The sequence below is a fragment of the Tamandua tetradactyla genome, chromosome 8, assembly GCF_023851605.1.
Source record: "Tamandua tetradactyla isolate mTamTet1 chromosome 8, mTamTet1.pri, whole genome shotgun sequence".
Taxonomy (NCBI): domain Eukaryota; kingdom Metazoa; phylum Chordata; class Mammalia; order Pilosa; family Myrmecophagidae; genus Tamandua; species Tamandua tetradactyla.
Genome location: NC_135334.1, coordinates 76947371 through 76972503, shown reverse-complemented (window position 1 = coordinate 76972503; position 25133 = coordinate 76947371). Strand labels below are relative to the sequence as shown.

General features: G+C 35.2%; 3 protein-coding genes across 3 annotated transcripts; 1 reads left to right on the top strand and 2 right to left on the bottom strand.

Annotated features, from left to right (window-relative positions):
- The first annotated feature begins 2603 nt into the window (after positions 1 to 2603).
- LOC143645168 (olfactory receptor 52B2-like) lies at positions 2604 to 3548 on the top strand. The gene has a single exon (XM_077114740.1). It carries the CDS (start codon positions 2604 to 2606, stop codon positions 3546 to 3548), a length of 945 nt encoding a protein of 314 aa, XP_076970855.1.
- Positions 3549 to 7748: 4200 nt separating this feature from the next.
- LOC143645167 (olfactory receptor 51L1-like) lies at positions 7749 to 8708 on the bottom strand. Its single transcript, XM_077114739.1, has one exon. It carries the CDS (start codon positions 8706 to 8708, stop codon positions 7749 to 7751), a length of 960 nt encoding a protein of 319 aa, XP_076970854.1.
- A 9557-nt stretch (positions 8709 to 18265) lies between these two features.
- Positions 18266 to 19225, bottom strand: LOC143645165 (olfactory receptor 51G1-like). Its single transcript, XM_077114738.1, has one exon. The coding sequence runs from the start codon at positions 19223 to 19225 to the stop codon at positions 18266 to 18268; it is 960 nt and encodes a 319-aa protein (XP_076970853.1).
- Between the last annotated feature and the right edge of the window lie 5908 nt (positions 19226 to 25133).

Sequence of the window (25133 nt, the reverse complement as noted above, 5' to 3'; positions counted from 1 at the left end):
ATGACTTCTTTTGAGTCCTAATAACTTAGGGGTGGGTTTTAAACCCATAATTTGAATTAGTAGATGCTAAATTGTACCAGTTACTCACAGAAATAGAAAATAGCATGCTGTTATTAATTTCCTTGGTTAGAAATATATTGTTATTGGAACTCTGATCATTCTGAAGACTAAAAAGAAAAAATATATAGTTGCATTTGAAAGTGGAAGTTCTTGAAAGTCCAGTCACACTTTTCTCTCTGTAAAACCTCAAAATATCATACTAAAAGATACTTGGTGATTTTATGGTATTCTCTTAGACCTAAATATTGATCTGGCAAAAAAAAAGTGCAGAATTCTTACTCAGAGACTTGGACTTACATAGAAAATTATCAGATTCAGTTCAAAATTGGAAATCATAATTTCTAAAGTGTAAAAGAGGTGAGTTAGTTTGCTAATCCAAATAAGGACTGTGGATCCTCAGGTGTAAAAGCAACCACTCAGCAGATAAAATAACCTAAAGTCTCCTAGGCCCAGAGCTTATTCCCTGGGTTGTTTTTTTTTTTATAGATATCAACATATCATTTAGATGAATAAATATCCTCCTCTGAATTTTTATAAGCTGGTCATGACTTTTTATCCAAGATCTAGGAAACCTATGGCAGGCACCAGGAGAAAATTCAAGGTCTTCCTTTTCATGTTCCTAGTGGTTTAGAAAACCATGCATCTAAAAGGTAAATTAATATAATTCAGTGGTTTAAACTGGGGGTTTTGGAATTGGTATTGCTTGTAAACAAGGGTTTAAACATTCATTAGTGATTCCATCCTGAGAAAGTTTGTACTTCATTGCCTGCATCTCCTCCTATGAAGAAAAAGGACAGAGTACTTTTCGGAAAATGTTTTCCACATTATAAGTATTGATGTATTTTAGAGATTTTAATATATTTTTCTCTATAAGTGCTATTTTGTTCTTTACTATGTTGGTAGGTTCTATGTCTTCTATTTAAATATGCTGACATTTCCTGCATTGTTTCTGCTGAGCAAAGGCTGGGCACTTCTGGGAGACAACAAGACAAATTAAGCAAAGCCTCAGTCTCAAGAGGCTCCCATAAAATTGTGAACAGACCTCCATATTTTAATAAAATATCCACATAAGCGTTCATTAAAGCTTTCCTTACATCTATTCTATGTTTTTGCTCTTTGAGCAGTTTTGTCTTTTCTTCTCATTCAAATTTGCACAGAAGGAACAAGAAAGAGAAAGAGAAAGGGAGCAAGAAAGAGAGAATAAGATAAATATATATTGACAATGTGATTTTGTGTCTTCCTTATTTGTTAAGGATTGGGATGATCTGGAAAGAAGAATTTTAAATAACAAAGAATGATGTATAGATATCTTGCAGGGTAATTTTAAGTCTACTTAGAGATGTGACAGCTACTCATGAAAAGTGAGCCCTGTGAGAATTGAAGATGTTGGTGATTTTTTTTTAAGATAATAGTGTTTATTATACATAATGAAACTTACAAAGAATTACAGACCAAAAGTATTGATAAACGCATGAAGTGGCTTTGCAAAAACTACTGTTTTGGACTGTAAACTTGGACATGTTTTATAGGCCCCAAAATGCATACTTTTATATTTAAAGCATTTTTTAGAGAAAAACTAGTTGTATTTTATAATGTTATTTGAGATATTAAAATCACAACCCCTGCTATAAAAATTTATAAAATCAGATTTTGTTCTCTTACTGGCAGACATGAAAATGGCAGACGTTCTGCTATGTGTAACACTCTTTCAATGACAGGTCTTGAATACTTATGTGATAGTCTTGCTCTGAATGAGAACATTCTGCCCTCTGAAATTTTCCTTATTTTCTTGGGCTCAATTTCATGGTCCTTGTGAGTCAGCACTTATTAGTGAATGAAAACTATTACAACTTTTGCATGGCACTTTAAATTTCAGTGATTTCAGGCATCATTTTAATGGTCTCAATGAGAAGTAGAGAAGTAGAACTGTTTTCTTTATGTAGAAAAATTAAGCCAAAGGAATATAATTAACACCTTCATAATGAGAAGGAAGCATCTGAAACATCATGCCTCGTCTCCGATTCTTCATACGTCTACCATATAATCCTTTTCTACAATTCAGTTTGGCCACAGAAGGATGCAGTATTAACTTGACCCTCTTTTTATACAGTGTAATAGAGAAAAAGGAGATAAATCATTTTTTTTTGTAATTAAGAGTTGATTTCAGAAGTGAAAAAGTGGAAATTATATAAATGGAATTAGTGAAAAGTAATAATAAAATATACATAAGTTTTATGGCATTACCAAAATAAAAAAACATTCAGCTCTTGATTTTGCTGATGCACACAGCTTTTTTCAGAGAGAACATGCATCCAAGAGAAGGGAAGTGATTTGTCCACAATTTTTCAGTTATCTAGTAACTGGTCTTAGACCAATTTATTTTGGGTCCTCACCCTTTGTGATCTATCATGTCAAAAAGAATGGTTAGAATTTGACTATGGGTAAAAATCCATTTTTTGCTATTGTTCACTTCAGTTCTTTTCTCTGTTTTTTATGTAACAGACTTTGGCAGCATCTCTGTAACAACATCTAACTTTACATCCATGCAACTCACTGCCTTTCTGCTGACTGGCGTCCCAGGATTAGAAGACTTCCACATCTGGATCTCCATTCCTTTCAGCTTCATGTACCTGCTGGCTGTGACAGGCAATAGCCTGGTTCTAGCAGTGGTGGCCTGGGACAGGAAACTCCATGAGCCCATGTATGTCTTCTTGGCCATGCTGGCACTCAATGATGTCCTCCTTTGTACTGTCACAGTGCCCAAAATGCTTCTTATCTTCTGGCAAGGCCCTTCTCCATCAACATTTTCTGCCTGCCTCACGCAGATGTTTTTTGTTCATGCTCTTTTCCTATCTGAATCTGCTGTTCTTCTGGCCATGGCTTTTGATCGCTATGTGGCCATCTGTGCACCCCTCCACTACACGACCCTACTTACAGGCTCTCTCATTGGCAAGGTGGGATTGGCTCTGGTGGCCCGGAGTGTGGCTGTAGTCACCCCTGGTGTCCTCCTCATTCTCCGGCTACATTTTTGCCGGACAAATATCATTCATCATACCTACTGTGAGAACATGGGCATTGCCAAGTTGGCCTGCAACAGCATCACCCTTAATAGCATCTATGGGCTCACAGCTGCTCTCCTCACCACAGGACTGGACTTTATCCTCATCTCACTCTCCTACTGTTTAATCTTGCGGACAGTGTTCCAACTACCTTCAAAGGAGGCCAGGGCAAAGGCCTTTGGAACCTGTGGTGCTCACATATGTATTATATTGATATTCTATATTCTGGCCTTCTTCTCCTTCTTTACCCATCGCTTTGGGTACTACATGCCCAGACATATCCTTATCCTCCTGGCAAACCTCTACTTACTGGTGCCACCTACCATGAACCCCCTTGTTTATGGGGTAAAGACCAAAGAGATAAGAATACGAGTGTTAGGGTTCTGTAGACACACAGATACACATGCAAAAAATGACCCAAATTTATGAAACAGCAAGGTGTAGGGAAATCCAGCCTAAGCCAACAGATTTGAATGTTATCGCTGAATGAATCTGGGCAGATCTGTCCCCAGAATATCTAACCTTTGAATAAAGTTTAAATATTCAGAACCCCTGATATGGGGTAAACAGAAAGATAGCAGGGAACAGTTCAGGTACCACGGAGAAGGAGTGCCTAAATCTATTATGTCATTAATCCATGAAATTCCTCTATAGCAGAGTGGAGGATTTAATTATAGTTTCTTGAATCCACAGCGCCTCTTCTTTGTCAATTTGCACTCAATGGGCCAAAATGTAAATCACGTAAATTAAGGGATTATTTCCAACCTCAGTCTCACCATTACATCCACAGAATCCAGATTATAGAAATAATTTTTTAAATAATTGTTGAACACCTAAATTACTTAATTTATCAAATAATTAATGCTGATGTTTTTATATAACAAACTCACATATATATCCTTTTGTATTATATTGATAGTATTCATGAAATATTTCTTTTCCTTTCTTTTCAAAAATCTTCCCCTTAGTTCCCAGAAAATTTTTTATCTTTTTTAATGACTTAATGTAACAAACATTTTTTGATTACACAATAAAAATTGACTTTAGTTAAATTAAGTAAATAGAAAAGCAGGATATTTCTTGAAAATATTCTGAGTTATACCGTGACATCTAAAAATGAACCAAATACCCAAGGCTCAGGAAAAACGAAAGCTTGGCTGCTATATTACCTGAACAACAGGAGAGCCTGTGTGTCTTTCTAGAATTCTTCACACCAAATATCCTGTCTATAATGACTTTAGAATAAGTATAATTGCCGCAAATTAGGTCAGATTGATAAACAAGGATCTGTTATATCTAGAGAGTAATAACTGTTAGCATTCTGATTAAAAAGGGAAAAAAGTGTTTCTGGGCAGTTCTTGGTAAGAGGAAATCACAAGAATTAGACAGGATCATGAAAGCTGTGTACTTTAGCTCTTAGCTCTTTTTTTATTAGGACATTAAATTTTCTTAGTTTAGCTCTTTTCACACCAAACCTTCCTAATTGCATTCTATAGTACCTCGGACAGACTTCCATATATTTAAAACTTTCTGCCATAATCCCCACAATGTGTAATCTCTTTCTTCCAGTAGAAATCAAATTACCTCTTGCTTTATTAAAGAACTAAAATATTTCCTTGTTATCCAAACAATAAAAATGTATGATGAGCCTTAGGTAAATGCATATGCGATCTAGTGGTTGAGTTAATTAGATTGAGTGCCTCAAGCACTTTATATTGTTTAAATTCTCTTTATAAATGTATATGGCTGCCTCTAGATTCTGTGTATAATCAAGTGATTATCTATAGTATTGTTTTGAAGAAAATGATGTTTTATTTTTCAAGATTTTAGATTGAGTGAGTGACTAACTAAGATAAAAAAGTGTTTTGCAGCAACAATTTATATAGAAGAAAATGCCAGCCACTTGGCTGGTGAAGGAAATAGTGGTCTTTTCTTCTATTTTTTTCTTGATCCTGTTTTGGCACAAAGGACTTTTTGAAGAAAAATCAAGCTTACCAATGCAATAATCTAAAGGATAGCAGTTAGCATTATGGTAACAATTGCATTGCATTTATCCCTAATGACAGGAGATTGATATACAAAATACATATTACTTATTTTGGTTCTGGGTATGGATCCTTTCTAGATTCCCAGAAAAGGAAAAAGAGTTTCAAAAGGATTTTTTGTTTCAATATCCAAACAGTCAATCTTTATTCACTGATTGATTAATTTATTAATCAATTATTCATTCAGTAATTATTATTGATTGCCTCCTTTAAACCAATCCTAGCATTAGTTCAGGTAGCAAATATTTTGAGATCAATTCTTGTTCAATGGCAATTAGATTAAGATAAGATATGTAAAAATGTATTACCTATTATGAAACTATGTAAAATAAAGGGCCATAAAGCATTTGGAAAATAATTGTATTCCCTACTTTATTTTCCTTTGAGGAAATGTAAATATGTGCCCTAAAAAGTTCAATTGAATTTTCAAGTATATTTTTCACAACTTTATGTAAAACGATGTGCTAGATAGTTTCTGAGATATAAGAAGATATAGTTTCATATATTGAAAAGCATTCTGGATAAGAATGAAAAGAACTAGATGTCCCATATCATCTCAGTGAGCTAAATTTTGTTCAAACAGTATTTAAGTGAGCAGTGTAAAATTATGAAGACACATTTAAACCAATGATTTGTAATCTTTGCCTGCACATAACAATATGTCTAGGAACTTTACAAAATTGCCGAGTTTCAATTTTCTATAAAAGATTAATCATATATATGTTTTACAGATAAGAGGATAAAAAACAAAACAAAACAAACCCGTTCTAATTTTTTTTCTGCCACTGAGGAAAGTAGACCCCCTCAGAGGATTGAGAACCTCTGCTGTGCTTTAACATGCCATCATAATGAGATCAGGTTTTTCTAACTTGAGGAAAGACAGAATCAACAAAGCTGCACACATGAAATTTATATAACAAGAAAGGTAATATAAGCAACTGGTAAAAAACTTGAAAAAGTGAGCCAACGTTGACTAGAAATATGAATAAGCTGAATCTGGATAGGACTGAAGTAAATCAGAATACAAGGTAAAGGATGATATTGTCCATATTCCAAAACTTCTTGTGTGAGACCAAAGGGAGAAATGTTTATTTGATGCAAAATTTATATTTTGGGTAGCACATTACCTAATTTAACTTGTATGGGTAGTTTAGTTGAATGCCATAAAGGTATGCAATTTTGAATAAAGAGTGAGATCTTTTTGGTTTGTACAGGTTAGTGTGATGCTCCAATATATTCCAGAGTAATTTGGGTAGCAAATAAAAAAAGTGTTTGCAAAGTCCCGTTGGGGCACTGGGGAGAAAGGAGGAAATATTCAACTTCCCCATTTGGAGAATTTCTGATATTCTCACAGGCAGTGGGAACAACCAAATCAATAGTCTGAGCCCTCCATCTTGGGGTTTGCCCCTGTGAAAGTTATTCCTGCATAGAAGAAGCTAAGCCTACTTATAATTATGCCTAAAAGTCACCCCCAGAGAACCTCTTTTGTTGCTCAAATGTGTGCTTTCTCTCTCTAACCTAACTTGGCAGGTGAATTCACTGCCCTCTCCTCTACTTGGGACATGACCCGGTAAATCTGCCTGGCAATGTGGTACAGAATTCTTGGGATGTGCTGGGACCTCGCATCATGGAATGAGAAAGACTTCTTAACCAAAATGGGGAAGAGGGAACTGAGACAAAATAAAGTTTCAATGGCTGAGAGATTTCAGAGTCAAAAAGTTATCCTGGAGGTTATTCTTGTGTATTATATAGGTATCCCATTTTAGTTTATGGTATATTGAACTGGTTGGAGGGAAGTAACTGAAACTGTTGATGTGTGTTCCAGTTAGCTTTGATTCTTGATGATTGTTATTACTATATAACTTTTACAATGTGACTGCGTGATTGTGAAATATTGTGTCTGGTGCTCCTTTTATCCAGGCTATGGACAGATGAGTGAAAAATAAGGATAAAAATAAATAAATAAATGATGGTGGAGGAGCAAAGGGAAAAAATTGGGTAGACTGAAATACTAGTGGTCAATGAAAGTGAGGGGTAAGAGGTATGGGATGTATCAGTTTTTTTGCTTTTCCTTTTTATTTCTTTTTCTGGAATGTTGCAAATGTACCAAGAATGATCATGATGATGAATACATAATTATATGATGCTATTGTGAGTCATAGATTGTTTACCATGTACAGACTGTATATGTGTGAAGATTTCTCAATAAAAATATTTAAAAAAGAAAGGTAGTATAAGATTCAATGACAAATACTGTAGAATATCAAGAAATAGAGAAATATGAACTTAGTATATTCAAGAAAATCTTCATGGATGAAGTTTTGAATAAAGGTGAGGTTTAGAAATGGAAAAGGTAGAGATGGAAATGATTTCTAGCACATTTCAACATATTCATGGTTAATGGGGTTTTATGATGTATAATGTGAACTCAGGCTATATAGTCCCAGGGGCTGCTTCTGATGGTTTTATTTCTGCTCTCTAAGTAGACTTGTGTTGGCAAAAAATGATACCAACATATACAGAGAAAACAAATCACTGAGTTTACATCATTGGATCTTAAGCTACCATTGTCTTGAGGGCATGCTTATCTCATAGTAGAACTGATTTTGGGGGGAAAAAACAAGTGGAGGACTCCCTGGCGAATCTGTTTGGTCTTCACACTATAGATGATTGGGTTGAGCACAGGTGGAATCAGTAAGTAAACATGAGCCATAAAAATATGAATGAGGGGGGAGGAGTGCTTGGCAAAACGATGGACAATAGACAATCCAATCATGGGCACATATAGAATAAGCACAGCACAGATATGGGATGCACAGGTATTGAGAGCCTTAAGCCTCCCCTCCTGGGAAGCAATTCTCAACACTGAGTGGAGGATGAAAACATAAGACACAAAAATACCCAAAGAATCCATGCCCCATAACACAGTTATGAGAACTAACCCATATACAACATTAAACGTGGTATCAGCACAGGCAAGGCGGATCATATCCTGGTGCAGACAGTAAGAATGAGAGAGGATGTGGGAGTGGCAGAAGGGAAAGTACACCAGCCGGGCCAGAAGTGGAGTCATGGCAAAGGCACTCCTGAGCAGGGCTGCAACTCCAATCTTGGTGATGAGTTTTGGTGTGAGAATGGTAGCATATTGCAGAGGGTGGCAGATGGCCACATACCGGTCAAGGGTCATGGCCAAGAGCACAGATGATTCGGTAAAGGAGAAAGTATGAATGAAAAACATTTGAACCACACAGGTATTAAACTGGATTTCTCTGGAGATGGACCACAACACCCTGAAAAGTGATAACATTGTGGGCATGGACATGCCCATGTCAGTGAGGGAAAGCATGGCCAGGAAGTAGTACATGGGCTCATGAAGCTTGGGGTCTCTCCAGACAATATGTAGGATGGTGCAGTTGCCCATTATTCCAACAATATAGAGGAGACAGAATGGGATGGAAATCCAGTGGTGAAATTCCTCATAACCAGGGATGCCTGTAAGGTAGAAAGTGGAGGAAAGAGCACTGCTGGAATTGGAGACTGCCATACAGCCAGCCTGTTGATCCACAGTCCTATTCCACAATCACAGTCCTATGGGTAGGATAATGACAAGAGGAGGATCTGTCGGCAGGAGGGTGGGAATCAGTGCTTACCATTAACCCCTAAACCCAGACCCACATTCCTGCTTTGCCTTTCTCCACTTTTGAATATTGCGAGTTAAATAAAACATCTACCTTATCACACATGGACCTTCTCCTGCCTCCCAGATGCAGAATCATCAACATCCTTTCTAAGTATGTGGTCATTTCACAAAGACACTACCCAGACAGAACGTCTCACAACTTCTCCTAGATTACATTCTCAATTTGTATAATCTCCTTTAGGAAATTTCTTGGCCAGAGTTACTATTCCTACTTGATGCATTTTTTTATTATTCCTAAAATAATTTACATGAAATTCCTATAACTATCCGATCTTGAAAGTGTCTTCAATGATGCTAGAACATCATGCAAGTTACCTTTACAGAATTCAGGTGAGTGATGGCCTTCAATATTTTTGTTCTTACTCACTTATCCCTATCTATAACAGATGCCCTAGATTGGTATCCATAGATAGTCGTCTTATATAAATTTTATCTTGGCCTGGCACTTGAGTTTAATCAATGATTTTGTAATAGGCCAGATCCTCCAGTGAGCTCTATTATTGTGCACAAATTAAAAATCCAGAGTTAAATGCAGGTTAAAATAGAATTAATTACAAGAATCAATGTGAATTTTTAAAAATAAATCTAAAGACAATAAAATATGTCATGTAAGGAAAGCCCAAATAATCTTGCTTTGATTTCAAAGATTCAGAATACTCCCCTTGTTATTTTCCAGAAACGATTATTCATTGAAGACGTTTTTTTCTTAGAAAAAAAAGAAAAGAAATTGGCTAGAATAAGCTCATTGGCTTCAAATCTCTTGACACTAAGTGATTCATACTCAGACCAAATGTGAAAATATTTCTTCCCAACTAGTTTCCAGTGATCAAGAAGAATATATCTGAAATAAGAAATATGAGCTGCCTCTCAGAACTGTACTTGTCCATTATTTTTCTAAGAACTCATGTGCAAAAAAATACAGATATAATTTTTAGCCCATGGAAAAATAATATCTCTCATTGTTTTCTGTATGATTGTTCTATAAACCCATAACTTCTCTAGTGAACAAAAAATTTGCAAAGAAAAAAATAATAATTTTAATTGCGACAGAGCTGAAATTTTTCTGACACTCTTAGGGTCAGCAAGAATCATCCTGGTCCAGCTCTATGGTGTGGTTCCAGGATATGTCCCTGGTAATAGGGTTCACAGCACAGATATTCTGTGAAATTCCAATGGGGCTTAAGATCTTGATTTCTGCTTAAAGTAGTTAAGGTAGAATCTGCTGACAGAAACAGATAACCCTGGATAGTAGGGAGGAGTGAGGCATTCTGCAAAGTGGTTGCATATTTAACTGGATTGCAATGTAAGAATGTATTTACATCTTTCCCCAATACTCTGTAAGAGTATATGTTCAGATTAATTGGATTAGTTTTAAAAGTTGAATACCAGCAGGGATGCAAAGGTGATTTGTATATTTTCAAGCTCATTTTACTATAAGAAAGTTATTTCCTCTCTACCAAGGAGAGGTGCATTGTGTATTTTTTTATGTATCCTGTTAGAGTGAAGTGATATAACTTTTAATGCTCACTCGTATATATCAAGCAAAAGAAGCATGATGCAGAGGGGAAAAAATAAACAGAATTTAGTGCTGTAGGCTCAGTACCATCCTTAAGAATCATGAGGAAATGAGGTTTCAGGAGTATACTTTTTTAGGAATTACAAGATTATAAATTCTAATCCCTGCTACATGACTTTGATCATGTCATGTGACTTCTCTGAGCTTCAGTAGGTTCTTCTGTACAATGAGGATAAATAAATTCTTTTTTTTTTCTGTCACATTGGGACATTGTGATGAAAAGTAACTTTTGAAGTATATGGTGCAAAAAGTAATGTAAATTACTCTGTGTTTGAGCAATGGGTCTTCCATACAAGAAAAGTCTATTTCTCAGAAAAAGTAGAAGGATTGTTATAATAGAAAATTTCAGACAACTATCCCATATTGTGTTCTGAAATGTAAAGAATTTTTATAAGGATAAGGGGATATGATATATGTACAATGGAATCTGATTTTTGTTGAAAAGTACTTGAATATAAGTACTAATTGGGGAAATATCAATTAGTCTGAGCAAGCAAAATAAAACTTAACCAAAAAAAAAAAAAAAAAAAACCATAAAGCTAAGGAGTTCTTTGAATACTCCTACATCATTTCAATGTTAAGATCTTGAGTGAAAATAAAAACCTCCAATAAGCAAAACAAAACAAAATAAAATCCCCCTCTCATTGTAAGTTAATAAATTAGGGCATTTCCCTGTCTTGGTTTGTCTATTTTGGCCCTTTGACACACTTAAATCCCCTTCAATTTATCCTAAATGGATAAGTCCTAATTGCTGTACACATTTGTCTTGGGCTTTTAATAATGGCAGTTGTCTAGGAAATGAAAAAACCATGACCAAGGATTCAAGCATGTAAATTCCAGAAACAAATTGTCTTTCTGTTTATCCATATTATAACTAAGTTTCATCTACATATTGTATAAACAGATACTTAAAATCCTTATACTTTCCTCCCTTTGACTGCCTTATCATCATCCCAAATTCTTGCATATCTCCATTCTCCACTTACCTTTCCTGTGGCCGAAGGCAGATATGGGACAGTATGGCTCATGTGGTATCTCCAGGATAAAAATGTAATTGTTTCTCTTATCTTGGGTAACAGTAGTACAAGATAAACCCTTCAGTCAGAGACTCCGCTGTGAAGAGTAACAGATGAGTGTTTCTGTCCCTCCCTGCTCTTCTCCTCAGAACTCTTTTCCAATGTCCTTCACTGACTGTCACTGGTCCATGTGTTAATATTTCTCTTGTCCTTATTATTCCTCTCCTATTTCATGCCAGTTTTCTGAATATAATTTTTAAGTTTGTCTTCACTATCTCCTTACATCCCAACATTTCTAGCTCTTACCTCTTCCTTATTCTTGATACTCCTCAAACTTCTCATTCCTATTCAGAAAAGCTAACTCTTTTGGAAATCTGCTTTCTTTCAGCCTCACCATCTGGTCAGTTCAAACCATTTCTCTCGGCCCCACTGTCAAGAATAAACACAAAGTTTAATTGAAAATCATCTGATCTGAAGGTCATTCTGAAATACCCTTAGTGATTGATCCCGATGGCTTTTTCTAGAGTCTTATGATCACATCTACCTAACATCTCTTTGTTCAGGCACATTTTTTAACCAGCTCTACAATCATGTAGACCTAAGATATATCCTGGTCCAAGTGCATGCTTGCTTTTAATTTTATACAAATTATTTTTCTCTCTGTGTCAGAGGTACCTCTTCTGTAAAGGTAATAACAATTCAACAGGATTGTATTGATTCTTAAGTGAGATATTGCTAGTCAATACTTAGCATAAGTCCTGACACACAGTAACCATAAAATGATGATGATGATGATGATGATGATGATGATGATGATAATGATGATAACAACAGTAATAGCAACCCTGGATTGTATTTCTTTGAAATCAATGGGATGGGAAAGAACTAGGGCCTCTTGGAGTGTCTTCCCGTAGAGAAAACAGCATAATAGCGGGAGACATCTCATAGAAGTGACCTTGTTAAACTGTGGGGTAAGAAGCAGATTACATCAGTTTCTTCTTTGTTTCATTGAGTGAAGACTCAGCACAACCAGAACTATGAACTACTTTCTGAAACTTTACATACCCCAAAATGCCTCTGATAATTATGTTTCACTTGTCGATCAATTTGCTTCTCTTTCTTTTCAGGACCAATTTGGAAAGAACAGAGTCTGGTGTAGATTAGGAAGTATTACCAAGAAGAGGAATAAGATCCTTGGGACCTCAGGCAGCTAGGAATCTGGGCAGCCCTGTGTGCATTCTAAAGTTACCACTGAAGTATTCTATATATGCACTAGCATCTGATCCTCCTGTTATTCCACAGTCCTTGATCTTGTGACATTGTTTCTTGTGGACAGTCTAACTTCTATTTCTCCTGACCCTATAATTCGAAACTTATTCACTGATCATGTGGCATCTCCCACCACTCCTCATAAGAGGAAGAAGCTGATCATTGGAACTAGTTTGTGAATTTGAAAAACTTATGGACTTTGAAAGTGTGATTTAGCTCACTGAGCTATAAAAAAGAGACCCACTTTTACACCTGAGATACTTGGAATTGGAAGGAACTTGAAAGTTACCTGGTATAATGCTAGTCCTAGTATGGTCTTCCACCATGTGTGAGCAACCTGTTCATGGAGAGAGAGGATATCACCTGCCATGGAACTCCAGAGAATCATAAATAACTTCTGCCTAGCTATAAACTCTCCCTTTTATGTTTCTGACTTGTGGGCTACCAGCATAAACCTGAACAACAAATTTACTTATAGTGAAAATTATGTCCCCTGCTGAATTAAGGATCGCTCCCTTCCTGAACCAGACTATATGTCTTCCTCATACACTCGATATCTGCTCTTATCTCATTCTCTATTCTTTTGCCTTTCAAGTTCTTTCTTTGTATCTTCCCATTCCCTCCCACTTTTATTTTTCCCATGTCTCACGCACCAGGTAGAATAGTTCTTCTTGTTAGTAGTAAATGTTCCAATTCTCAAAGCATGAAGGATGAAATAATAAGTCTTCTTATGTTCCTTAGAGATATGAGGCCCCAGGATAATAATAGGACAGTGACAGAAACCTTATCAGTGCCAACAGTTCAGTTTATGGCCATTTCCATGCTCCTCTTTCCACCACTTCTAAATTGCAGAAGGTTGCTACAGTTTGGGAGCACAGTTAAAAGGACATTATAGAGATAACCAAATATTTATTTACTCAAAGTCTGGGACAAATGATATAGTGTGATATGTCATGAGATATTAGTTTGGAGCTAGAATATGATAGGGCAGTAAATAATTGTATACATTGTATAGAAAATAAGGTTTTAACGGCACTGGGCATAGATTCTTTAAAGGGTTAAAAGTGACTCAAATCCAGATCTATTATTATATACCGGATTAAAATGAGACTCAGTTATGTAACTTGCCTTTCTCAAAATCTTACAATAAGTAATAAAATTAATGTCATCACTCATACCTCCTGATTTTCTGGTGCAATAATTATTTCATTGTGCTTTAGAGTTCTTTCTGATGAAACATAAATTAGGTAAATCTGTTCTGACTCTAAATTGAAGCTATTGCTGAATGAATAAAACCCCTTATGTTTGTTAACATATTGACTTCCAAATGTCTACTGATTAATTGAGCCATGAAAGAGTTTTCATGTGCACTGCTGAATGAGTAAATAAAAATCCCTAATGTTTAATCAGAATTTATTACATATATGACATAGCTTACTAATGTTCAGACATTTTTGCATTTAACACACTCAGTTGAGACCTGGTTTTATCAGGAATTGATTACGTTAGTGGACTAATAGTTCTTACGAAAAAATAGTTAATTACTAAAGAATCCACCAAACAACAATGGCTTATGAGAATGAAACATTATTTATATATCTTATCACCAGAAAAGACTTCACATCTCCATTTCCTCAGCTCCCCTCTGAAATAACCAGAAAAAAAAATTATTGGTCCCTATTGCCTTCTCAGATACTGGATGCTCCAGCATTCTCCTTATTCTTTAATTACTTCAATATTAATTTAAATCACTTAGTATCATCTAAATTTTATATGATCAAAAATCTTAAACTTAGAGGAATACTATTAGACTTTGGGTTTTATTCCAAGTAAGCTTTTTGCAAGTGGTTTATACATTTCTAAAGTATACAATGGAAGGAAATAAAAAAAAAATTATATCTCTCACTCCCAATCACCAACGGGATGAAAAAAGAAGTTCTTTGAGAAGCTTAGGTCATGAGCTCAATCACTCATAAAGGAGATAATGTGATGGACAAATACACAGCTTTAGAACTAAGGTTTGGTCACCAGACCCAAGAGCATATAAACATATGATGTCAGAATGGTTTCTGAGAGAAAAGGGTGCTTGGTCTGTTTTCCAGATCTACCTTGTTCTTTGTTGTGACCACAATGGACACATCAACAGGTCCTCTTGCTCTCTGGCTTCTGGTTACAAGTGACCAAAAAGGGGAACTGATAAGAAAATGAAATTCCAAGGAAAATGAAGCTGGGATATTTACCCCTCTTTTTCCCGCTGGCACACCTCACGATGATGTTTGGATCCTTGTAGTGAAAGTCACTGCTTATGCCCAGTGCCCTTCTCCATATGCCCATTTGAACACAACATCCATTTCCTGACAGGGCCTTAACTAATACAAAGGGAAAATGCCTTCTTCATATATATGTATATATATATATGTATATATATATCTTTCTGTGTTTGTCACTTTTACCATCTCTATTTACAAGTTTATGAAACCTTGAATTTTGCATCTGTGTATTTTTTTCACGTTTTCTTTCAAAAAGCTTAATGTTCATTTTTTTGTTTTCTCAGACAAATATGGCCCTTTTATCCTTTCTCCAAAGAGAGAGTGGGGACCTCAAAGAAGCTAGTTGCCCAAGTGTGAGACATAAAGCTTCACAAAAGTCTTTGTATATTTAGTTTTCCTTCATACAATAAGTAGAAAAAAAAAATCTGGTGCTAGTGGAGAGGCAAAGAGAAGAAACAGAGCAAGTCAGCCTAGGGTGAAAGGAGACAAAGGCCTCTCTCTCAGTAAAGGAGACTGAATGCGTTTCTCCGGTGGGAATGTGCATGGAGCAGAGTGAAGGTGAACCAACTGTGATTGTCCCTGGAGCTTGGACAACTTTTGTGAAAAAAAAAGTCCACACAATCAGAATTTAAGAAATAGTGTCTTTGTCACATATGAATATTAAACACATGAAAGAAAAAAAGAGTTTTAAGCAGACAGAGGCTGTATTATTTAAAACTTCGTAAGCCCTATTTTATTTTAAAGCAAAACCTAAAATCTTCTAGGCAGAATGGGAGAATCTCAGGAGTGAAGATAAGACCACTTGAAACTCAGAAGGAAAAAAGAAGGCAAAGCTTGTGGTCATAAATTAGATACTATGAAAAGTACAGAATGGTTCTTTCAAAGGTGCTGATAGCATAAACTTTAAAAATTCACAGAAACTGTTAAAAAATGTATATTTAGGATCTGGTAGGAGATCAAAGTAGTTTTCCAGGGAATAAAACACCAGAATTCTCTTTGTTAGTTGAAATTTTTATTTTGAATTAGTTATTTATTTTTTCACTTTTGCATTATGGAAAATAACATATACGTAAGTGGGAGAATAACAAAATAAATTTTTATATACCCATCACACAGGTTCAACAGTTACCAAATGATATACAGGTTTATTAATTTTTATACCTACACCCATTTCAATGCCTCATAGATTATTTAGTGATAGAGCACATGCATTATACAATTTAACAAACAAATATTTAACATTTTTGTTATAAAATATTTCATTATATATTTACCCATAAGAAACAGTCATACATTATATTTTAATTTTATTCTTATGAAGAAATCTGAGTCCATTCTGATTTATATTTTCCCATACAGTTGACTTGATTTTTTCCCATATATTTTTCCTTATTTGTGATTTTTTAAAAACTTCACCAGCATATGCCTGAATGTGAATCCTTTGTCACAATAGAAAATATTTCTGGTCTTTTCTACTCAATTTATCCTGTTCTCTATTATAATGCCTCCCCATTATGGAGATCGTAAATCTTCAGTTATTAACTAACTATTTTACTATCATTAACATTTCTTCTTCATTTTATTGATGTCTTTTATTTTATTTCTTGAACTATTGATTATGCCATGCCAATTTTTTCACTACACTTCTATAATTTTTTTGGTATTCTGTAGCATTCACTGGAGACCTTTGCTCTAAAATCTGCCTTCACAATTTATTTTCTCTTTAAACGATTTTTTCTCAGAGGTTTTGCACTTTTAATTTCATTTGCAACTGCAAAATTTGTGGTCTAAGGTTTCCCTTCTGTTTCTTAATATGTCTACTTCCTGAATTTTTTTTAAACCATGAATCTGTATAATTTTTTTTCTTCACTCTTTCCTATGGTCTTTCTTCTTTTCTAATGATGCCAGCTATAACATCATACAAAATGCATTGAATTATGTTTTCAACGTGCTATTATTTCACCAAGAGGAGTTTCATTTGGGTCTATTAAAACAGTGTTTGTGTAAAAGCAATTTGGTTGGGTTCTGCTTGAATTCTCTTTCCAGTTATCTCAACCCTGTTTCTATCCTCCAAGTAGAGTGTAAGATTTAGGTTTGAGTACTGAAAATTAGTTTTATTCTGTTTGTGTTTCTCTTCTCTTTCTTTCCTTGGAAATGTAGGGAGGCTTCAAGAGATTTGGAGAGTTACAATTGATGATGTTTTCACTGGCTTATTTCCTGCTGTATTTTTAAAGTTCTGCACATGGTCAGATACTGACCAAAGTGGTTTGATTTATTTTGTTACCTCACTTTATGATGAATACACAACAGTTTTAGTATGGAGTCTTGATTGGTCTTGTAGGTCTTCACCTTTGTGGACAAGTAATCGTATGTATTTATTGCTCAAAGTTTTTCTAACATTCATTTCTATAGACAAAGAAAAAAAAAACAAACATTGTCGCAGCTGCAGCTATGACCCTAATGTTAAAGTAAAATGGGAGAGAGAAAGGGATCAGGGGATCTTGAGACATCAGTCTTCAGACAAGTTTATTTTCAGCCAAGTACAAAATTATATACTAGCAAGAAAGGTGATAAAAGTTGTTTGCATGCCAAAGCTACGCAATGCAAAAACAAGTTCCAGGAAGTAAATACTTGAAGGCTAGGATGTTAATTTCCCTTAAGCAAGTCTCTTCCACACCTCATTGTGCTTTATCTGCATATCTCAGCTTCTATTGAAGTTCCAGATCCTGAAAGCTCATGTCTGCATTTCCTCTTAGACTTATGTCTGCAAGCTTTAAGTTAAACAACAACCTTTTAACTCTTACAAAACATCTTTTCATTTACTGCATTTCTAAGCTCAAACAGCTATCTGGTAATGGTTTACTCCAAAATTTGCCTCACTTTTCCTCAAGAAAAACAAATTTTGCCTAGTTTCCAATGCCAATCCTATTGCATATTATCTCTGTGAACTTTGAATAGTTAGTTAACTTCCTTGTCTTAATTTTAACATACAAAATTGGATTACTCTTCTAGCCTGAATGAAAAGTAGCTTCATAAATTATTTGAATTAAATAAATTCTTTCTTATATTTCATGATGCTCAGATGTCTTAAAGCAAATAAGTAATGATAGAAACAAGTGCAACATTTTCCATAAAGGGAGACATGGCACTTATGAAATGTTACAGAATAATTATGCACCAAATGTGTCCAAGAAGTTCTAAAGAGGAGATCTTCATGTAGAAGAAAGAGAATTCAAAGATCAAACTAATGGGTTTTTTTTTTTTTGTCTTCTAAGTTTGAGTAAGCCCAATTTTGGGGGGTGATAATATCCTTAGGAATCTTTGACGAATCTGCTTTGTCTTGATGCTGTAAATAATTGGGTTGAGTACTGGTGGAACTAAAAGGTAAATATTGGCCATGGATATGTGGATTATCAGGGAGGAGTGTTTTGCAAAGCGATGCACTAGAGATAGGCCTATCATTGGCACATACAGAATGAGCACAGCACAGATGTGGGAGGCACATGTATTGAGGGCCTTGAACTTCCCTCCTTGGGATGCAATGCCTAGCACAGCCTGGAGGATGAAAGCATAAGATAAAAGGATTCCCAGAGAATCTATACCCCAATAAAATACAACGACAAATAAGCCATATACAATGTTGAAAGAGATGTCAGCACAAGCCAGCCGAATTACATCTTGATGCAAGCAGTAAGAGTGGGAGAGAACATGGGAGTGACAGAAGGAAAATGTGGGAATACGAGTAAGGATGACAGGGAGAACGGTGGAGCACCTGACTACAATGAAGGCCCCTATATAAAGAATGCACTGTGAGGTAAGTTTACTGGAATACCTCAAAGGATCACATATGGCAGCATACCTGTCAAAGGCCATGGCTAGGAGCACAGATGACTCCATCAAGGAGAAAGTATGAATAAAATACATCTGGGTTATACAGGCATTGATGTCAATCTCCAAGGCATCAAACCAGAAGATCTTCAGTACAGTAGGCAGTGTAGAGACAGACATACCCATGTCTGTAAGGGACAGCATGGCCAGGAAGTAGTACATAGGCTCATGGAGAGTTTTGTCAGTGTGGATCATGTGAAGGATGGTGCAATTGCCCACTATCCCAACCACATAGAGCATACAAAAGGGGATGGAGATAAAGTGATGCACACTCTCGTAGCCAGGAATTCCAGTGAGGTAGAATGAAGCAGATTGCCCAATACTGGAATTAGAATCTATCATGATGCTGTTCCAAGCAGCGATTTTCCTACCCTGAAACTGTGTGTTCCTAAAAGAAAAAAAAAAAAAACACAAGAAGAGAAAAAATAGCAACTCATATTTCTCTTATTGAGATTGTTCCTAACTCTTACCTATCTATATTCTTTGTAAAATGCTACTTCGTCAAATATTTTGAAACCTACCCACTGTGACTCCCTCTTTCTTAATTTATTAGTTTAATCCTTTAAACAGTTTCTAATTATCATGTAGTCAACTGTAATGCTTCTGGATGTTGCACCATCTCTATGAAGTTCTCACCACCCCCACCACCACCCCCAAGCTTAGAATACATTCTCCTGTTTGGTAGTGCTATTTTTATAGGCTTGTTTGTTATTTGCTTTTAGAAGCAATTTTTTTTTTTGCCATTTATTTTTGCATATGATGTTCAGTAAGGATATGTTCTGAGGCTCTGACCTCTTTATGTTAAGCATCCATTCTCCTCCACCACAAAAAAAGGATATTTTGTGTAAGTAGTTTAGAAGAATTTTAATAAGATAAGACTTCAAAAAACAATGTATGCAAAGTGAATGTAATTACCACTTGAAGAGATGGAGGAATCAGTCCTCAAACTGGTTTGAATGGGAAACAGAGGTCTATAGGAATCCAGGTGTAAATAGTACTCACTTTATTCATTCACTCTTAGGTATTTGAGGTTCAGTTTCTTTTCCATATTTTCTGTCAAGATTCATTTATATGTTCTTACTCTGCAAAAAAATCCAGAGTCTCCCTTAAGTAAATTTGTAACATTTGCTCTATGGATATAATCGATTTGTGAGCTATATCGGGTTTGGTTCATCCTGCAGTCTCCTTTTTATTGTTACTGGAACTCAAAGCTGATTATCTAAGGCTTCCATCTGTGGATACAGCTTTGGGCCATCTCTAACAGAGGCATGAAAAATATTGTTAATCCAAGCCTGATTGCTCCTTGGGTATTAGAATGACATTAACCCCATGCCCAAATGGCTATCCACTGGCATAATAATTGCAACATTTTGGTGCCATTTTCTTGATTTCCTTGTTCTTGTTCCTTTGCTTATTAGATCTTAGCAAATTTCAGTTCTTAAGGGAATCAGTTCTACTTATAATATTTTATGGGTAAGTAAATTAACTGTACACAAATGCTTCCCATGCTCCATTTTCAATTTGAATTATTTACATTTAAATTATCATATTTGTGCCATAATATATCTCTATGAAATCACTAGAAAAACATGTTATAAATAAGTAGACTGAAGCTTAGAGTCTGAAATGGTTTGCCTAAGACCACACAACTCTAATAACTTTAATAAATGCCAATATCAATATCTTATCATATAGATGGAGATTTCCAAAAATAGCAATCTCTCACCTATAGACAATTGCATCTATGTGACATCTTGTTCAGAAGTTGAAGCTATGGCCTTAAGACTACCACCTGCAGTACCTAATACCAAAGCAATATAAATACAAATAATAAAATCCTTTCCCTCTGATACTTAAACTATTTCACCAGCACACTTTCTTCACTCAAACTAGTATCTTAAGTCTGCTACTACAGTCTTGCCATTTAACTACTCATGTCCTATACCTCATGCTTTAGTGACTCATTACAAGGGTTACTAAGCTTTAAATTAAGGTTTTTATATGGTTCAAAAAAGGAGATCCTATTAGACAATTCCTTAAATTTAACTCTGGACTTATAACCACATCTTAATATCTAAGGGTGGTTTCAGACTTCTGAAAATTATGTGTATACTATTATTCAACATTGTTTTGAGCTGCAAAATATCTCTCTGAGATCAACAAAGAGGTCCTATTATAGATGAGCTATTTGAAGGTTAGAGATGTCATTCAGCCATCTAAAGGAAAATAATTATTAGAAGTCATCCCTGCTTCTAAAGCTTCTGCATCTTCCACTGAATCAATCTACCTCTCAATTCAGAAACATCTCAATTCTGTTCCATAGTGATTCTCCATCACAAACTAGGAATTGGTGTATGGATGCCATTCATAAAACAGTTTCTCCTGTTTTGCTAGGCTTCCCTGAATAACATCCCTGTCATCTCTTTCAAACTCCTTCCCTTTGTGTTTCAGCAAAAAAAAAAAAAAGTCTGAAAGAAAACAAAACAGAGGAAGGCAGGTCCTGAAAATGTCAGCTTTTATTAAGCACAGGAGGGAGAGAAGGGGGTGAGTTGTGAGAATCTGTGAAGACAGTGTTGCCTTAAGTGGTTGTTGGGACTTAGAAAGTATAAGGAGGAGAAGGAAGATAATCAGCCAATTTTGCTCCTTTAACTCCATTAAAGTTCCCTAACTTCACAGCAGATATCCTACTGCCATGACAAGATTGTGTTTTCCTAGCAAAAAGGAAGTAAGCCCTAAATGAACGGGGAGTTAAAAGTAGGAAGCTTCCATATTAGATACTTAGCCTTGGCTCTACAACACAGTGGGATGCCCACTGGGACTTCTTTATGGTGAGAATTGAAACCCTAGACATTGACAGTAAAAATATGTAGATATTTCTGGTGATAAAGCCTGAAAACCATTACATAAAAAGTTATCACCTCTCAAGGATGATGGAGGTATTGGAATTATCTCAAAATATATGAAAAGGAGCTGTGAGAGAATATAGACTGTAATGTCCTCTTTATTTTATCTCATCTCTCTTTAAACTGGCTTCCTACCCAGGCCCCTGCTGAAACAGCTCTAGTCTACTTATTCTACAAACTCTAGTTGCCAAACACAAATGAATAACCTTGTCCTCATCATACTAAAATTCTCAGCAGCATGTGACACCCATGCTTTTACCTATATATATATATATATATATATATATATATATATATATATATAGTTGTTGTTGTGTTTTTTTTAAGCAACACTTGCTTTTGTTTCCTTTCACCTCATTAGCTAATGCTTTGTTGGGTCCTCCTTCACTGTCAGATTTCTCAGTATTATAATAATGTCCCAGTTCTTGGTTCTGGTTTTATTTCTCTTAAATAACTACATGTTTTCCCTAACATATTTCATCCAACAGTGTAATTTAAAGAATTCTGTATACCTTCATGACTTCAAGGTACATCTCCATCATTGATTACTTCACTAATTTCCAGACAGTAAAGATAGATAAAACAATATACAGGGTATCTCAACTTATAGGTGTAATAGGCACAGCAAACATCATGTAACTAAGGCAGAACTCTTGATGTTTCTTAATATTCCCATCTTGATAAATGTAACTCTTCCTGTACAATTGCTTGGTAGAAAAACAAGGCATAGTTCTTGATTACTCAAACTGCTTTACCCCTATGCAATTCATCAACACATAATGCTGTATCTATGACCAAGGTATCATAATCTATTCATTTCCTCTTCTCACCACTGTCATTAACATGTCTCTTTTATGCTATTTTATTAGTCTCTAAGCTCATCTTATTCTTTCCATTTATGTGCTGCCTCCACAATCATTATTCCTCAAAATAGTCAATAAATTCTTAAAACATAGTCAAGTGAAGTCATTCCCATGTTTACAGTGTGCTAGTTGCACTCCACTGTTCTCAGAATGAAAAGAAAGCCATTGATATTACTTTTAAGATATTACATAGAGCAAGTTTTCTTCCTCATGTATAAGAAAAGGAAAGTTCCAGTATATGTCTAGTTTTGTACCCATTTTCCTTCCTCCTCATCTTTATTCCCCTCATGCTCAAATCACCCAGAATGCTCCTCTGACAGTTTTATTATTTCTAATCTCAAAATATATCTTCATCCCCCCTTGTCCACCAAGCTACAGGCATTCTATTTGTCTAAATATCTAAATCTCTTTATTATCTACCTGTTCAAATTTTCTCTGATCACGTCTCTAAAATAGCCAGCCATATCTCATAATGTAATTTGTATTACATTGCATATTTTATTCATATAAAATTCATTCATATTTCCTCCTTACCCAATTTCCAACTTCCCAATACCAATCACTTCTGTTGCCCATCATCTCTTTCCTACTTTTCCTTTACACACAGGTTGTCTTTTTTCCCTCCTAGCTTTGACCTGCTTCCCTGTAATAGACTTACCCAGTTCTGTAGGCCACATCTTCTTCCACATCACTTCATTCATTTTTATGCTTTTGGTTTCTTGCTCCTGGTTGAATGCTCAAGGCAGTGACAATGTTTCTAAGGATCTTAAAAATTGCTAGTTCATATACCTGTGATAAAAGAAGTTTCTAATTTGTCTTTTTTATATAGGGGCCCCAGAAGTCTGGGGGAACCATAACCACCAAGCTTCATAAAGAATAGGGACAGTGAGCCTAGGGAATAGTTGTTTCTCGTGCTGAGGCAGAGGAAATTTCCACAGGAATAGAAAATGCCTAAGAGACACCCATTTAGGAAAATATCTCTCTGCCTCTGATAGTTGACTAAGTTTAGATGTGCTATGGGGATGAAGAGGTTCCACATGAGTAGAGCTTTCAGTAGATTAAAGGGACTATAGATACTAAAAAAGGAGTCTAGGGCCCACAGAAGCGGTCAGGTCCAACATACTACTCAAACTAAGGAAGGGAACACCATATAATTCTGCTATATGTGTAAAAGTCAGAGATAGACATGTTTTCAGAGGGAGTGGCCTAGTTTTAAATCATCTCAAATCCTGATTAGGTTAGGATAGCCAAGATGGTTAGTGTCCATGGCCATTTGGTACAAGAAAATATAAATGAGCTACCCAAGAATAATATTCTATAAAATTATCTTAGCCCTCAAATTGCTTCTATTTTTTACATAAAATGTCTGGTACTATTATAATCAAGCAGAGAAACTTAACAAAAAGTATGATTTATAAGACAGATGTAAATATGCCACAGGAAAAAAATATACAGGGATCCAATATTATAACTTAGAGATAGAACTTAAACAACTATAATTAAATACTCTAAAAAGTTTTAAAATAATACTGAATATTCCAAAAGAAACTGAATTATTTTAAAATTATTTTTAAATAATAATTATTTATTATAGAATTGAAAATAAACTTTAAAATCTCAAAATAAGAAATCAATAATCTTTACTTCAGAATATACATTATATACTTAAGTATATAAAATTCAGCATTATAAAAGAACTAAGCAATTAAAAAATTAAGTAAATGGTCAACACTGTGCAATTCTTACATAGAAAAGACAAGGTTGAAACCCAGGCAATCATGAGCCATCATTCTGGCTTATTCATACTTTATGTATGGTCTAGATAAAACTTAAGCAGATAAATTAATTTAAATTTCTATGCTTGAGAAAGATGTGCTGAAACTTAGAAGAAACAAACACTAGTACTCTCTGGACAAATACATAGTATATTAAGAGGTGAATTGTAGAGTATTAAGTTCCAAATTAAATAAATAAATCACAAGGAGAAAAAAACACTATAAATGAAATGCAGCATAAGTAAACTTTGAAAAAAAACAAAAACAAAAATAACCCTTGTGGTAGGCAGAAATAATGGGCCACCAAAGATGTCCATATCCTAATCCTTGGAATCTGTGAATGAATAACTTTACTTGGTAAATGGGGATTTAGTCTGCATTGGGGAATAGAGACTGATAATCATCTGACTTTAAAATATAGATAATATACTAGTTTCAAGTCTAAAGTGGAAATGGGAGGCAGCCAAAATCTCAGGGTGATGGTATGTGAGAAAGACTTGAAAAGCCATCGCTTGCTTTGAAAATGGAAGAAGACCATGAGTAAAGGAATAAAGTGAGTCTGCAGAAGGTGCAAAGTTCAAGAAAATGGCTTCTCCTCTAAAGTCTCCCCAAAAGGACACAGTCCTTCAGGATAAGGAGATTAGAACAAATTGCAGAAATTCTGATTTTAAAATACTTAAGGCTTCTACAAGAAAAAGAAAAAAAAAGT